General features: G+C 42.7%; 1 protein-coding gene and 1 long non-coding RNA gene across 2 annotated transcripts in view; one reads left to right on the top strand and one right to left on the bottom strand.

The window, feature by feature from the left end:
- The window catches only part of LOC136612196 (uncharacterized), a 110,598-nt gene extending 99,027 nt beyond the window's left edge, over positions 1–11,571 (top strand). Inside the window, exon 6 of the long non-coding RNA XR_010790365.1 lies at positions 7,142–11,571. This is a non-coding gene — a long non-coding RNA (uncharacterized lncRNA). The remainder of the gene's footprint in view (positions 1–7,141) is intronic.
- The window catches only part of CSPG4 (chondroitin sulfate proteoglycan 4), a 123,984-nt gene extending 106,571 nt beyond the window's left edge, over positions 1–17,413 (bottom strand). The window contains exon 1 of the mRNA XM_066592385.1: positions 17,332–17,413. Within this exon, the coding sequence (XP_066448482.1) occupies positions 17,332–17,404 (73 nt within the window). The 5' untranslated portion in view covers positions 17,405–17,413. The remainder of the gene's footprint in view (positions 1–17,331) is intronic.
- Between the last annotated feature and the right edge of the window lie 260 nt (positions 17,414–17,673).

Genomic DNA, 17,673 nt, shown 5'->3' with positions numbered 1-17,673 from the left:
CCAGGTAGCAGGGGAGGCGCAGAGATCAGGCAGCATGTACAGCACAGGCAGGAGAACACTCTCTAAGGCCTTTGCCAGCTTTATGGCTCCCCAGCAAGACTGTGTCACCGCTCCCCAGTCAAGGCTGAGTTGGCGGGAGCACTGTAAAAGGATGGTGAGGGAGTACGTAGCCGATTGCATGACCGTCCTCCGTGACGCCTCTGCCCCCTACAACTACTGGGTGTCGAAGCTGGACACGTGGCCTGAACTCGCGCTGTATGGCCTGGAGGTGCTTGCTTGTCCTGCGGCTAGCGTCTTGTCAGAGAGGGTGTTTAGTGCGGCTGGGGGAATCATCACAGATAAGCGTACCCGCCTGTCAACCGACAGTGCCGACAGGCTTACACTCATCAAGATGAACAAAGCCTGGATTTCCCCAGACTTCTCTTCTCCACCAGCGGACAGCAGCGATGCCTAAACAATACGTAGGCTGCACCCGCGGATGGAAGCATTGTTCTCTATCACCATCAAAAACGGGGACCTTTTAGCTTCATCAATCTGTGTATAATATTCATCCTCCTCCTCCTGCTCCTCCTCCTGAAACCTGACGTAATCACGCCGAACGGGCAATTTTTCTTAGGCCCACAAGGCTCAGTCATATAATTTTTGTAAACAATTTTTATACGTTTCAAAGCTCATTAAAGCGTTGAAACTTTCACCTGAACCAATTTTTATTTTAACTGGGCTGCCTCCAGGCCTAGTTACCAATTAAGCCACCTTAACCAAAGCGATTAATGGGTTTCACCTGCCCTCTTGGTTGGGCATGGGCAATTTTTCTGACATACATTAGTACTGTTGGTACACCAATTTTTTGGGGCCCTCGCCTACATTGTAATCCTGGTCATTTTTAGCCCACCTGCATTAAAGCTGACGTTACATCAGCTGTGTTGGGCACTGCAATGGGATATATTTATGTACCTCCGGTGGGTTCCAGGGAGCCACTCATGCTGTGGGTCCACAGGGAGTTGTAACTGCATGTGTTTACTTCTAAAGAACCCCAGTCTGACTGGGGCATGCAGTGTGGGCCGAAGCCCACCTGCATTTAATCGGACGTTACCTCAGCTGTGATGGGCACTGCAATAGGATACATTTATGTACAGCCAGTGGGTTCCAGGGAGCCACCCATGCTGTGGGTGCACACGGAATTCCCATTGCGGAGTTGTACCTGCCTGTGACTATTTATAAAAAACCGCGGTCTGACTGGGGCATGCAGACACCTTGACAGAATGAATAGTGTGTGGCACATAGGTTCCCCATTGCTATGCCCCCGTGTGCAGCTCCTGATGGCGGTGGCACAGGATTATATTTCTCATTGCTTCTGTACAGCATTGTGGGCTATCACTTCGCCCCTTTTAAAGAGGGTCGCTGCCTAGCCGTGCCAACCCTCTGCAGTGTGTGCCTGCGGTTCCTCCTCATGGCAGACACACTTATAAATAGACATGAGGGTGGTGTGGCATGAGTGCAGCTGAAGGCTGCGCAGGGACACTTTGGTGTGCGCTGTGGACACTGCGTCGTGCGGGGGGGGGGGGGGGTTTGGGCAGCATGTAACCCAGGAGAAGTGGCAGCGGAGTGTCATGCAGGCAGTGATTGTGCTTTGTTGGAGGTAGTGTAGTGCTTAGCTAAGGTATGCATTGCTCATGAGGGCTTTTCAGAAGTAAAAGTTGTTGGGAGGGGGGGGGGCCCACTCTTGCCGCTATTGTGGCTTAATAGTGCGACCTGGGAACTTGAGATGCAGCCCAACATGTAGCCCCTCGCCTGCCCTATCCGTTGCTGTGTCGTTCCCATCACTTTCTTGAATTGCCCAGATTTTCACAAATGAAAACCTTAGCGAGCATCGGCGATATACAAAAATGCTCGGGTCGCCCATTGACTTCAATGGGGTTCGTTACTCGAAACGAACCCTCGAGCATCGCGATAATTTCGTCCCGAGTAACGAGCACCCGAGCATTTTGGTGCTCGCTCATCTCTAGTTCTTATGCATGATACAATAAGTAAATGCGAGCAGTCTATCCATACTTTGCAATATAAAGCAGATGATCTGGAAACAGACTAAGGGCTCATGTCCACGGGGAAAATAAGAATTAAAATCCGCAGCGGATTTTAACTCTTCTCCCGCGCGCGGATCCGCACCCCATAGGGATGCATTGACCACCCGCGGGTAGATAAATACCCGCGGATCGTCAATAAAAGTGATTTAAAAAAAAATGGAGCATGAAAAAATCTGGACCATGCTCCATTTTTATGGGGGTCTCCCGCGGGGACGGCTCCCGCGGGCTTCTATTGAAGCCTATGGAAGCCGTCCGGATCCGCGGGACACAAAAATCATATTTTACTTACACGCTCCGGTTCTTCTCTTCGGCGCCGCGCCATCTTCTCTCAGTCGCGGCCGGATCATTTTGCTTCGGCCCGGCGCATGCGCGGGGCACGTCACCGACGTCATCATGCACATCCGCCGAGCCGAAGAATGAAGATCCGGCCGCGACGAGAGAAGATGACGCCGCCGCGAAGAGAAGAAACGGAGCGGATGGGAGGTGATTTTATTCTTGTTTATTGTTATTTTCAGCGCTCATGTCCGCGGGGCAGGAGGGACCCGCTGCAGATTCTCCATGGAGAATCCTGAGCGGGCCCGATTTTCCCCGTGGACATGAGGACTAAGGAGAAATAGTTTGTGACTGGTGGGGGTTCTAGAAAAAGTGGAAGGATTGTATCTTAGAGAATATTTGAGGGATCACTGAAATCAACTATTGTGGAAGATACTTTGTCAGCTTTCTTTACTGTGGAAAGGGCTCAAAGTGTTCCTGCTAAACAGTCTCCACCTGGTGCCACGCCGAGAAGTGTTGCGATAAAACTCCTGCATTATAAATGTCCAGACATTATTTTAAAGAATACAAGAGAAATGAAAGAGTTAACTGTGGAGGTGATCGTATAGGTGTCTTTCCAGATTACTCAGTGGACATACAAAAAACGGATGCAGTTTCATGATGTTAAGAGAAGGTTACAGGGTTTACAGCTGCCTTATGCTATTTTATATATGGCACAACGGAGAGTTGCGATGCAGGGGGAGACTTTTTTCTTTGATAATTCTAGGGATTCTGCCCCCTGTATTGATAAACATGAGCAATATTTATATAACAGTAATAAGTAGTCCCTTTTATTAGTGGATTATTATTTGACCGCCTGAAATGAGATTTGTTGAAAAGGTGGGAGGTTCCTGGGTATTGCTCCTTAACATTAGTGACCTTCCCGTGATATTGGGATTTTTTTTTACCATTATCACTATGCCTAGGTGATTAGAGCCCAAGGGAATATGGGTATGTGCGCATGGGGTTGGGTTTGTTTTTTTTCTCCACTTCTCTCTCTTTCTCCTCCTCTACCATACAATGTATCTGGTGCTTTAAATTATATGTGTAAAACACATATCAAGACTATGATTTACCATAGTTCTAGAGGTTAATATAATTTTGTGGAATGTGCAGGGTATGGGGGGACAAAACCGAAAGATACACTCTTTCTTTCATCTATTCAATTGTTTCAATCAGCTATTGCTTGTCTATTAGAATACATTTACCAAAAGATACTGTGGACTTGCTTCATCTTTCTGCATGGGCATACATTTCATTCTACATTCTCAAGTAAGTCGCATGGAGTAAGTGTACTGATTCATAAAAATAGCTCTTTAAAGTGTGAGTCATCTTTTAGAGATTCTGTAGGGAGATTCTCTTGTCTTAAAATGTATAATTGTGCAAAATAAATATTTTTGGTGGCAATATATATTCCCCCTCCATTTTCCAGTGAATGTATTAGGAAGGTAATGGAATTTGTGTCTATATCCCCTGCTCTTGGGAGTTGTGGTATCTCCTAAGCCTCAAGACTATATTACTGACAATCTTCCATTGGTATGAAAGTTTGAGGATAAGGTCAAGGTCCAGAATTGTCTCCTATTGTTGATAATTGGCAGGGGAAATGTTATCAAAATGGTTTTGATGCCACAACTCCTTTATGTACTCCAAAATTCTCCGGTTTGTATTCTATCATGATACTTTTTCAAAATCTTCATACAATATTTAGGAGTTTATTATGTAATAAGAAATCTGCTAGAATTAGGCTGCCTGCAGACGGGCGGAAATTCCGCGTCGGGATTTCCCGCGGAATTTCCGCCCCTGGAAGCTGCCATAGGATTGCTTTAACAAACGCAATCCTATGCAGACGGCTGCGATTTGGCTGCGCGAAATCTCACGCGGCAAACAAATCGCGGCACGCTCTATTTCTCTGTGAGCCCCGCACAGAAGCGTCACTCACCGGCCGCCAGCCCGGGGCCGCGGGAGAGGTGAGTGCCCGCGCTCTCTGCAGACGCTCGGGTCGGGTCCCGCTGCAAGAATTCTCGCAGCCGGATCCGACCTGGCCGTCTGCAGGCGGCCCTAAATCGGATACCCTTCTAATGGATAAATGTTCTCTAGGATTGACAATTTCAAATGCTTGGATATATTTTCTGGCATCTAAAAAGTGACTTTTGAAGGAGTGGGGTAAAAGTAATGGGGTTGAATAGCAGAATGGTTTCTAAAATAACATGAAGCTTCCCCTATAATATGTGAGAGAGGTTTGAAAGGAGGAAAAAGGGACCATATCTGACAATTATCTTTTTGTTATCATATTTATATCTGACAATTATTTTAATGATTAAATTATGGAAAAAATTTAAGCAGATTTTGCAACTAGATGGATTTACTATATACATTCCCCTCTAGAGGAACCCTAAGGCTGGGGTCACACGGGACGGAATTTCAGCAGAATTCTCACGGAATAGCTGCACTGAAAAACCGCGAGAATTCCGCTGGAAAAGCGCAGCTTCAAAACCCGCGGCCTTTAGCCGCAGGTTTTGGAGTGGTTTTGCCATCGGCATTCTACTGCAGCTTTCTCTCCCCATAGAGAGGATAGAGGCCGCTGTGGAAAAGAGAAAAGAATTGACATGCTGTGAAATTCAATTGTGCACCACATGTCAATTTTCATGCAGCTTAGTAAAATCTTTTTGCAAAATCTGGTCCACTTTGGTGGCTAATCGCAGGATTAAGAGGCGCGGGCGGAATTGCCATGCAGACTTTCCGCATGGAAATTCTGCGGCAATTCCGCTCCGTGTGAACCCAGGCTTAGTCTCATTCACACGAGCGTGTGCTGGTGCGTACATAGGTGCGTACAAAACCGGCGCGCCCACATACCTGCACAAACACGCGTGATTGCAGGTTCATGCAGCATTGTTTTCAGTGGGGCCACAGCTGCTGCCGGCGGCCCCATTGAAAGCAATGGTCTGCCGGCAACCCCTGCAGTGATTTTTAGGAAAGGGCTTTAAATATAAGCCCCTTCCTGAAAATCATCCCTAGCTGGTGTAAAAAATAAGAATAAATAAATACTCACCTCTCCGGCACTGTCGGGGATCGGCGCGACTTCTCTGCTCTGTCCCCAGCAGTGTAATAAAGTTCTTTCAGCAGGCGGGGATTTAAAATGTGTTTGTTTTTTTTTGTCTGACAACTGTGCGGGATAAATAATGCATTACTTTGATAGATTGAAATGTTATGGATGCAGCAATATCAAATATGCTTGTATTTTATTAATAACATGGAAAAAGTTTTTTTTAAAGTTTTACTTCCTTTATTTTTTTCCAATAATAAACTTTTTTTAAACTTATTTTTTCAGTCCTCATAGAGGACTTAAACTTGCCATTGTTTAATCGCTCATATAGTATAATGTAACATTAGTATTACGTTATACCACATTTTAACGGACAGTCTATGAAGGCGTGCCTGTGGCACACCTTTATAGGCATTCATTCATGGCAGCCCTGAGGGTTTTCAGAAAGCCCCTGGCTGCCATTGCAACTGAATGGCAGTTCATGATCGCATAGCGAGAGAAGTGTTCAGGACCCCCGAACAATGATCGGGGCATTTAAGTCGGCTCGCAATCCCACTCCATATAAACCCCGCACACCCAGGACATAAATGCATGCCTTGTGGTATAAATGGGTTAAACTATCTGAAATGCTACATGAATAGTACAGATTTCATGCATATGGTCTGGGCCTGTGTAAAATTGTGTGACTTTTGGAATGGGGTACTAGAGATAATTTAAAAAATATATCTTGTCAATTTTGGTCTTAATGCTAGGACTTGTATATTGGGTATTGTGGATGTGCATATTCTTCAGGAAGCACTGTCAGGCACGGAAGCTGATGACTGCCCGTTGGATGCAGTCTGCCCACCTGACAGTAGGAGATTTTGTTGCAAAAATAAGAAAGGTTATATCTTTGAAAAGGAGAAAATATAAAAAAATAGGCTGTTTGACCAAGGAAATTTGAAGAAGATGATCTGAGATATATAATCGATAGTTCACATTGAGTACTGGTTGCATTGAGGTAACATAGAAAAGCTGTTGGGATTTGGAGGGGGCAGAGAGAGATAGATGAGAAGATGAAGAAGAATTAAGGCCCTTTTACATGGGATGAGTGTCGGGCAACCGATGCCCTACACTCGTCCCATGTATCCTCGCTCCCGTGCTGTTACACAATAGAAAGTATAGCTGGTTGCTCACAGCGCAGCCAGCAGGGAGGCGGGGCAGCTGGAGGAGAGTTGTACAGTACTGAAGTCTGCTGTTTACACCTAACGATGTGTCGTTTGGTTTTTAAGCATGCTTAAAACTGAATGACTCTTGTCCAGTCATTCAGTTTATGCATGCATTTACATGGGATGATTCAAAACCCTGTGGGACCGCAGGAGCCTGAAGAACCAGAACAATAATCGTCCCGTGTAAAAGGGCCTTTAACTTTTTCCTTAATTGTATGTGGCTATATATCTTTTGGGGGAGGGGGGTGGGGTAATTATGATTGATTGTATTGTTATGTATGCATATATAAATGTCATGAAATTAAGGGGTAATTGTATTCAAAAGCATAATTTTTGAAAAAGTCTAAATAAAATATTCAGGTCTTGAAGATGCTAGATGCAGGAAAATGGGCAAGAGTAAATATCTGAGTGACTTTGACAAGGGTCAAATTGTGGTGGCTAGTGAATGAGCTACTATAGCACAAATTGCTTAAAATGTTTTCTGTCTATGATAGGTATCAGGACACACAGTGCATCACAGCTTGCTGCATATGAGGCTGCTGAGACTCCAACCAGTCAGAAAGCCCATGTCGATCCCTGTCCCATTGAGCACATGAATATCAGACTGGATCATGGAGCAACCAAAGAAGGTGGCCTGGTCTGAGGAATCACAGCGTCTTTTACATCTTCTGGTCGGCCAGGTGTATCTGCATTGCTTAGCTGGGGGAAATATGGCACCAGGATGCACTATAAAAAGAAGACAAGCCGGAGAAGACTGTGCGATACTCTGGGAAATGTTCTGCTAAAAAACCCTGGGTCCTCTTATTCACGTGGATGTTACTTTGACAGGTACCAGCTACCTAAAGATTGTTGAGGACCAAGTACACACTTTCATGGTACTGGTATTCCACAATGACAGTGTTCTGACTCCCTTTCAGTAGGATTAATTTTCTGTTTGAAGAACATGGCAAAGAGTTCAAGGTGTTGATCTGGTCTCCAAATTCCCCAGATGTGAGTTCAATTGCACATCAGATCCAATGAGGCCCCACCTTACAATATACAATACTTGAAGGATTTGCTGCTAAACTCTTGGTTCCAGATACCATAGGACATGTTCAGAGGTTTCGTGGAGTCCATGCCTTGACAGATCAGAACTGTTTTGTTGGCATGAAGGGGACTTAAACCATAATAGACAAGTGGTTTTAATGATATGGCAAGTCTGTGTATATTCCGCTGCTTCCTATTTACTGCATAATTAGGCAGATTTGTTACTCAGGCTTTCAGGGAATTTGAGTGAAAACCACAGTGATAGAATTAAAGGGATTGTCCAGACCAGAGGCGTAACTTGAAGCTTCTGGGCCCCAATACAAAATCTGTAATAGGGTCCTCAACTATAATGCTTTATTCATAGTACTGAGCTCCCTATATGGAGAAGAGAGGCCTTATGGGCCCCCTAAGGCTCCTGGGCCTGGGTGCAACCGCATCCCCTGCATCCTCTATAGTTATGCCACTGGTCCAGACTTTTACTATCAATGACATATCCTCAGGATAGTTGATCTGTGGGGGTCCACTGCTTGGGATCCCCACTGATCAGCTGATTACTGAGCCCACTATCAATGCAGACAGCGCTGGAAGCAGATAGCACTGTCCGTTTTGCATCACCGAATTTGGTACTCCCAATGAATTCAACGGGGGCTGTGCCTGTAGAACTAAAGTGGGCCACTGCAATGTTGACAGCAGCATCTGCTTTCAGCACTGTCCACACTGACAGTAGGGTCGGCACTCAGCTGATCGGAGGAGATCCTGAGCAGTGGACCCCCACCAATCAACAATAGATGATGTATCTTCAGGATAGGTCATCAACACTAAAAGTCCCAGACAACTCCTTTAATAATGGCCATATTCTCATCACCCAGGTTTGTCAGAAACAAGTACAGAGCGAAGAATAGTTTGTACAAATGTCCACAGAAGAACACGTTTTGCAGGGTGAAAAATTGGTCTTAATGGGGTTTATTATAGTGTTTTAGTTCTATAATGTAATTTATACACTTGCCTGTGTCCATAAACCCAATCCATCAAAATACCTCATTTGGGCTAACAAAATGTATGACTCTATTAACTCATTTAGGCCTGCTGTTATATAGAAATAATCTAGAAGGGTAGCATTATTATATGTTACATTATAGCCACGGTCACACAAGCATTTTTTTTTTGCACACGAATAGGTGCGTGAAAAGAGCACGACTAAAAGAAACAATGGGTTTCTATAGAAGCGTTCACATTAACGATTCTTAGACGCACAAAATACTCGCACCTGCAAAAGATAGGACATGTGAGTGCAACTCGCATCTAAGGTCCGTGGTGCACGCAAACATAGGACCTGTCCTATCTTTGGAGCGTGCTTTTCATAGACTACTATGGGAGCTGGAAAACACGCACCACGCACCTCAGATCGTGTAAACGGGCTACTTCAAATAGCTGGAATTCCACCGTTCACGCGATCTTTTACACACATGTAGGGCGATCTTTTTGCGTGCCTATTTGAAAAAGACGCTTGTGTGACCGAGACCTACGGCTGTACATAAGAAGTAGATGAAAAGAGGTTTTGTAAAAATATGGCAGGGTGCAGGTAAACGGTTTCCAAGTTCCTTTTCAGGAAGTTGTTGTTTTTAATAGCAGCAGGAGAGTCTATTTGGAATGAACTGTATATTATATATTTCATATAATGTTAGGTACATGTTATCTTTGTAATATACTAAAACCTTGGGAAAAATTGGCCACCATCAAAAAATGCAAGAAAACTTTGGGATTTATTGGGGAAGGCTTCTCTACTGTCCTGTAGTGGATCTGGTCCTGTTAATGCCATAATAGTTTTCTATTGTATTCTTCACATGACATGCAGTTTTACTCTATTACTTCTTATACTTGTGTCTTTGCAGTTTATTATTAAGTGAGTTGGAATAGATTACCTAACCAAATTAAATATACAAATTATTGAGAGCGGTCTTCATAGCAGTCAGCAAAATCTTCCTAAAATGCTCTTCAAATGTTGATAATTAAATACAATGCCTTTCCAACTTTTTCAAATGCAGACATATTAAACATACAGCAACTTATTCTGCTAACATATCCCATGCACCATCAATCAATGATGCGGGATGCTCAGGACTGATGAGATACGAGTTAAGTGGCCTACTAATCTGGCATCATCATCATTCTTCATAGGATGTAGACTATTTTTCACAGGATGTAGATAACTGAAAGCTCCCTGTTGTCTCACAGCATTCCACATACTCATTTGGCGTATTTCCATCCACATCGTATTTCTACGTAGTATAAGCCAACATCCATACAGACTTATCCAATTCACTATTATGACATTTTACAGTAAGATGAGACATTCAAAGTCCTCTAGTAATAAACTAGAACAGCCTGGTTACCCCTTGCTGAAATACTGGGGGAAGTATGGACATCATACAGTATAACAAACTGTATAGCAGGTAACGTCTTTGCAGTGCAAGGCAGTTCTTAAACCATCTGGAATTTCCCTGTGGTTGTGAAGTGCAGGAAAACGGTTTGTTTACACCTAATCCACATTTTAGGTTTTAGAATTTATGAGGAATCATTGAAGTATTAGTCAGAAGAACAAGATTATTATAGGAGCTCTTAGTAGGAAACAGTTACGTGCCCATTACAGGAGCTGATGTCGGGCGTAGCTCTGGGGTGTAGTCACAGGGTGTGTAATTGATGTGCAAAAGCAGAACGTCTCCCCCCCTCCTCTGGATGTACTTTTCAAAGAGGGTTTTCTTACAGAAAGGAACATTTAATGTCAGCCGTGTGGTGCGGAGTCACACAAACACAGACCCCTCTGTCTGTCCCACTAATTCTAGGACACACCCTGATGGAAAAAGTGATCTTGCAGCAAGGTCTGAGCTCCAATGTGGTCCTCCCCCAAACCCACACACCTCTTCCAACCGCCTGTCAGAGAGATGCTATGAATGAATAGAGCTCTAACCTGTTGAAGTCACCAGGTCACAGTACATCTGACCCCATAATCAGTAAAGTATGTTGCTGTCATGAGCTCATGTTGCTTCGGCATGACATACAATTCTAAGCGCTAAAACATTGAGTTAAGTTTAGTAACTCAAGAAACCTTGACATGTGAGAAGAATTCTCAACACCGAGGATTGATGGCCACACAAAAGCCACTTGGTAATATATAGATTCTACTAGGAGGATTAGAGTCTTATATACACACACCAACATTTCTTTTGCATAAAGAGTCTTGAACTGTTATGAATCAATTTTCTTAAGGTCTGTACGTAATTATCTATTGTTTGGCTGAACACAATTCAATGTGTGAGGACTCATCCTAATGCTTTTGCCTTGTGGTGTGTGGTTTGGTAAAACAGACACATCCAGTTCTTATTTGAGGAGGTCGACATTGAATAGATCTTCTGTTATAGCATTATATAAGGGATTGATATATTTTGTGTAAATGGGTGGCGTACAGGCCTGAATGCCATAGCACAAACACATGAAATTCTAAGCACATTGGTCTGTTCCCAGCCTTAGTAAGATGATGCCACTTTCCTTACGAGAGACCAATAAATAATGTCAGCTAAACTATGCATTGAGCTAAATAAGGGCTTGAAGAACATATGTACATATAATATTAGTAATATTAGCTCAATAGCTATTGGAATTCTATTACATAGAAGTGTTTTCCTCAAGCCCATATATAATTTACTGGTGTTATACACTTATTTTGATACAAGTAAGCCGAATTAAATATTAAATGCCTATTGACCTATATGTCCAAAAGACAGAAGGTGGTTTCAGAAAGAAGTTCAAATGCATGTATTTATCAAGTGAATTCTATGTGAAGAGAGATTACATTAAAGTGGATGTCTCTGGGGAAGATAGACATCCATGTATAAGGGAAGGGACTTGTTATTTGTATTTGCCAACTTATTCCACAGCATTTTCAAGCAATTTGTTCATTACCCCCCAGCAAGCTGTCTACTCATTTACGACCTTGGAAGTATGGAAGGCTGAGTCAACCTTGAGCTGGCTACCTGAACCACGTGCGGATTGAACCCACAACCTTCAGGTTGTGAGCAAGAGCTTAGGACTGCATTCTACTTAACACTCTGCGCCACACAAGGTCCTAAATGCCAGGGTCTGAATATTTTTGGATAGGGTTGCCACACTCCAAGACTACCAATGACCCTACCATATGATAAATGTCACAAGAGTCCAGTGAATGGAATGGGACACCAGTCTGTTGTGATGATGCTACAGATGTCTGCCCACCCACCACCCAAGTAAGAGCTGGTTTACTGAGACCCGGTGTCTCTATTATATATTTTGTTTCCATTTTTTAATGTGTTATTATATCTTGCATAAGAATGCTGAACATAGCGGATCTTCAGTGCTGAATACCATTATAAGATTGTAGCGGATGTAACACATTGCAAAGTGCTGTTTTCTGGAGTGTTCATTTTCTTAAGATAAGTTAGATAATACACAACCATTGCCGCTGCCTTACTTATTTGTTAGAAATGCAAACTAAAGGTCTGTTCTTAAGAGCATCTTCCTAATAGACACTTATACTTGTATGCAGCATCAGGACCATCATGCTTTGCAATACATTAAAAGTTCTAGTCTGTTCTCCCTCACTGTATGTGGGGAAAGGAAGGTTCACTAAGGACATTTACTGTTCAGGGTTATGGATGTCCCATTTCTAGCACTTTCCCGTTATTACCTGGAGTGATTCACATTGCATTTTTTATACTGAGATTTTCCTATAGATGCTTAATGACCAATTATCTGCTACAATGTCTACACTGATCATTTTGCTATAATCCAAGTGGGAAAACTGCATATATTCCTGTTTATGTAATAGTTCAGTACTCAAAAAAACTGAGGTGGTCTATTGGCAAAGACGCATTGGAAAAACAGTGACTAAATGGGTGGTTGTTGTTCCAAATGTTCTGAAGTCTCCTTAATGTTCTATGAATACATCACTTTTCATATATTAAAGTACACTTTGTTCATTTAATTTAAAAAGTTAAGATTGCAAATACTGTATATTTCTGCTGTTTAAACAATATTTTTGATAAAAGCTCCCATTTAATAGTACCTTACTTGGTCACCATGTAGTCAATAAAGTTAGAATTTCTATGCAAGACATACATATAAAATCATGAATCTGAAGTACAGAATAGAGATGAGCGCGTATACTCGCTAAGGCACATTACTTGAGCAAGTAGTGCCTTAGCTGAGTATCTCCCCGCTCGTCTCTAAAGATTCGGGGGCCGGCGGAGGGCGTGGAGGAACGGAGGGGAGATCTCTCTCTTCCTCTCTCCCCCCCGCTCCCCGCCGCAACTCACCTGTCACCGGCACCGGCCCCTGAATCTTTAGAGACGAGCGGGGAGATACTCGGCTAAGGCACTACTCGCTCAAGTAATGTGCCTTAGCAAGTATACTCGCTCATCTCTAGTACAGAACCATCGTCTAGCACAGTATCATTAGTCCATACAATCGTTACATCTTACACTGACAATCTGCCAAACTAGTCTGTTACAGTAGCATACAGCTGTATACTTATACTATGACGTCAGCTATCATGTCTACTGTAGTCACATTAATTAATAATGAAATTTAAAATGGGGGGAAACACTAGTTTTCCTAATTTTTTAGCACTTTTGATGATGAAGGTTCTTACTACAAATATCCAATTATAATACATGTGCTCATTCCATCAATTGAGCACATCTAAAAAAAACAACATATTGTATTCTAGTTGCATATATGAGAGTGAGTAGATCATCCCTGTACATGTAATTGTTGGTGGAATCAGTGGCGTAACTAAAGGTTCATAGGTCTGGGTGCAAAAGTTTACCTTGGGCCCCCCAACTTCTCTTAACCCCTTAATGCAGAGGCATAACTTGAAGCTCCTGGGCCCCAATGCAAAACCTGTAACAGGGCCCCCAACTATAATTCTTTATTCATAGTACTGGGCTCCCTATATGGAGAAGAGAGGCCTTATGGGCCCCCTAAGGTTCCTGGGCCCGGGTGCAACTGCATCCCCTGCATCCCCTATAGTTTCACCAGTGGGTGGAATAATTAGTATACAATGATTTTTGTTAGGGAGGAAAAGTTAGGAAAAATTTGCATTATACTGTATATCATGCCTGGAGCATTACTTTTAAATGAATGTGTCTATACAAGACATTTATTCAGTTTTCCATTATCTATTCAGGACTGCTTGTTTTTATAGAAGCCTAGACATATACATTAGAGAGCAGTAGGCCAAAACATTCCTCCTGAATCTCCGTACACACGCACGATGGGCTCGGCCTACAGTGCATGTGTTCTCAGTAGGAAGAGGGGAATAAGCCACTGCTAGACACCTCTGATGGCTGCTTATTTCCCTTGACAACAAAAGGATCAGGCATGTGGAAATCCAACTGCCCGATCTTTCTTTTTCTCAACAACTGCAGTTGGACAAGAGTCAAGAAGCCCACCATAGACTGTAGATAGTAGGTCAGCCCCGTAGCGGATGTGGCTGACATTCATCTTATGTGTCTAGCTGCTTTAATTGATTCAACAAATTCTTCTATTAAAGAAAAAAGGAGCAATAAACTAATAGTCCGTTATGTATGCAATCAGAATCAGGACAATTATGCTTTGTTTTGAGAGCCACATGCAAACGGTTCTCAGCCTGGATAGGTCAATTCTAGATATGGTGACTTTCCAACTGGCACATGTTGCCTTTAGTGTAGGAAGCAAAGCAATGTGCAGCATTAAAGCGATCCTCTGCTTTTAGGACACATTTCTGTCCTTGGACTGAAGGGGATAGAGGATATTACCTACTATAGCTCTTCTTTGTTCAGAATCCTGTTTTAAACTATCCAGGATGCCACTGCAATTTTATGGCAACGTAATGCGCACTGTGTACTGCTCTCTGATTAGTCAAAACTGCTCACATGATCATTGCTGACAATCAGAGAGCAGGTATAGTATATTGGTAAGCTAATACTACCCAAAGCACTGTGGATATTAGGTAGGCTGTAATTGCGTCGGCCATCTTGGAAACTGAAAATGGCACTTGGAACAGGTGGATTAGGGAGCATAAGCACAGAAAGCCAACAGCAGGTAATTTAACTGCTTCCTCTTGTCCCAGGAAAAGAAATGATCTAAAAAAAGAGGGTCCTTTTAATCAGCCCATAGAAATCACACTGTTTGGATTGCCATTAAGGCCTAATGCACACGGGCAGATTTTTGCTGCGGAATCGGGAGTGGGTGTCCACCTCCGGATTGCACAGCAATAACCCTCCATAGCATGCTATGGAAAAATGATTCTGCATGCGCACGAGCGGAAACCAAGTGCAGTTTCCGCTCGCGGATGAAAAATTGCAGCATACCCCACTTTACTGCGGTTCCCGCACGAGCGGCTTCCATTGAAGTCAATAGAAGCCGTCTGACCCCCGCCCTGTCCGCAATTGACATTACAGACGGCCCGCGGATCCTGCGGGAAAAGCAGGAGTTTGAAAAGAAAAAATCTGTACTGCGTAAGTTCAATGTTGCACCGTCCGGCACATCCGCACATCTGCAGTACAGAAGAAAGAAGAAACTGACAGGTACGCAGGGTCACCAGACGCAGGCACTGGTGGATTCTGTGCGGGATTTCCCATGCAGAATCCGTATGTGCCCGTGTGTATTGGGCCTAAAGCTTGACAACATTGGGCACTATAAGTAAAAGTCACTCATGTTACATTCAAGGTGTATCGACTCTTAATAAAACTGATATGTGGCACCAAAATATGGGTAGTAGATGTGATCTGCAAGCTATCACTAACATCAAACAGTGCTCAACTTGATAACTCCTTAGGACTGGCATATGAAGACGGGTAAAGTGTTAAAACCAGAAATAGCTACTATGTTACTTTGAAGACCAGAAGGTGAGATTGTTTTGTAAATTAACAACTATTAAAAATGATAGAAAATGGTTCTTGATTTGAATGAAGATCAGCTTCAATACCAGATACAGCCCCTGGAAAAGAGTAGCTCTGTTTCTGGAAAATAACTATCACTCTATTTTCTAATTCTGGTGCGTCCAGAACATTAAATTAGTGGCACAGACATACAAATTTGATTATATATGTTTGTGCTGAAGCTAGAAAGGTTTCAATCCATGTGAGTCACTGGAGTAAGAAGTCTGCACTAGTAGTTTAGTAAAAAAACATAGCACTTCAAGATGTTGTACGACCAATGGGATAAGTGAGAGATACATGTCTAAAACCTCCAACACACTTCCCATGTGAGACTTGTGCCTAAGAGGCTTGGGCGCAATTTGTTTCGCACAGCACCTATCCATGTGCTATCCGATTTACGGATAGACTGCACATTGACATGCATTTGCATGTCCTATTTCTTATCCCTGCTACAGACAAGAATAGAATATGCAACGAGTTTTTTCATGTGGACCATCAGTCTACATGAAAAAACGGCCATGTGCATGTCCTCATAGCCTTATAATGAGACTGTGTACTGTTTGTGGATTAGCAGAGACCGCACACGGTCCCAAATACGCTAGCATGTCGGAGACGTTCAGCCAGCAAGAAACTTGGGCATAAGACAACACATGGACGTCTGTCTGTTGCGTATTGTTGTATCCACATTGTTAATCCATAGAAATATTGAATTTTTTCTGCCTTTGACATTGCAAGGTGATACAATCTGTCAATGACTAGGTTTACTGTCTAGCATACACACGTTATAGTTTTGTATATGACAAAGTACAGCAAAGGAGATTGAGATGTATCTTATAGAAGATGCAGCCAGTTATATTACCTACAAAGTATCAAGGCCAAGGTGTATAACAGCATAATAAGCAGTAAAGAAGAAGAAAAGAAAATCCAACCTTCAACCTGCAGCATACATGACAACTGCTAGATATAAGTGTGATAATGGACTACTAACTGATCTTTGAGGGAGTTTATAGTGATTACGGCTGTATGAATTCTGGTCACTATAGCTACAAACCAACAGCGTGACCTATAAGAGAAGCTTGATGTGAAGAAGAATGGTATGCTAAAACAGTTTATACTATGAACTGAAAAGAGGGATTAGGTATGACTATTGGGATTGGATCTCATAATAAATCACTATTACATTTCCTATCAAGAAACATTACCCGTTAGCTCTGCATAATTAAAGCTATGTGAACTTATTGAGTGTTATTATAACCATATGAGGAAAGCGAGCAATGAATGAATGAATGAATGAGTGTATGAGCAGTCATATATGTGTACAACCTATAGGACCTTTATAATGACACATAGTTAATGGTACCTGTGACTATTGTACAGAAGAGGTGATAGTTACCTACTGTGAATACAGGAGCAAAAGGAAATTGGATATTGAACATTGCAAGGTCAACAAGTTCCAGAGAATAAAACAGCATGACGAAATCTAGTATATTGTGATATAGTGCAGAATATGACCTAGATAAGGCAGCAACCAGATATATCTGCAGTACTTGCAATACATTGGAGGACTAGTTACATTGTTACACTAGTTACAGAATGAAAGGGAAGTTCCAGCAAAGTTTATACATTTTAATAAAACCCTTATTGGGTGCATGCAGATCCTCTCTTAGTTTTCCCCTTTGCTCATCCTTCCCAAAATAGTTTACCTTCAGATCCCATGTCTTGAAGAACTTCCCCAAGAAGAAGCAGAAGCAGCAAGCAGTGTCCTCCAGCCATCATACAGCTACCGCTGACTGCAGAGGCAGAATGAGCCTGTGAGGGACTCACGTTACACTGGGGTCCCACCCTGTCTGCTTAACCCCTACACCACACACTTCACATGAGTAAGTTTGTTGTAACTCCATGCGTAATGTAACATTTTATGATGCACCAATCATAACTGGGTCTACAGTTTAACTATTTGTGAGCTAGAGAGCAATAACACTGATTTATAGAGCTATTAGATGCACATGATTGTGTGCAGCTCATAGTGACAGATGTGTGTACAG

This window comes from Eleutherodactylus coqui, chromosome 2 (genome assembly GCF_035609145.1).
Source record: "Eleutherodactylus coqui strain aEleCoq1 chromosome 2, aEleCoq1.hap1, whole genome shotgun sequence".
Taxonomy (NCBI): Eukaryota; Metazoa; Chordata; class Amphibia; order Anura; family Eleutherodactylidae; genus Eleutherodactylus; species Eleutherodactylus coqui.
Note: the sequence above shows the minus strand (reverse complement) of the source record. Positions and strands in the feature narration are given on the sequence as shown.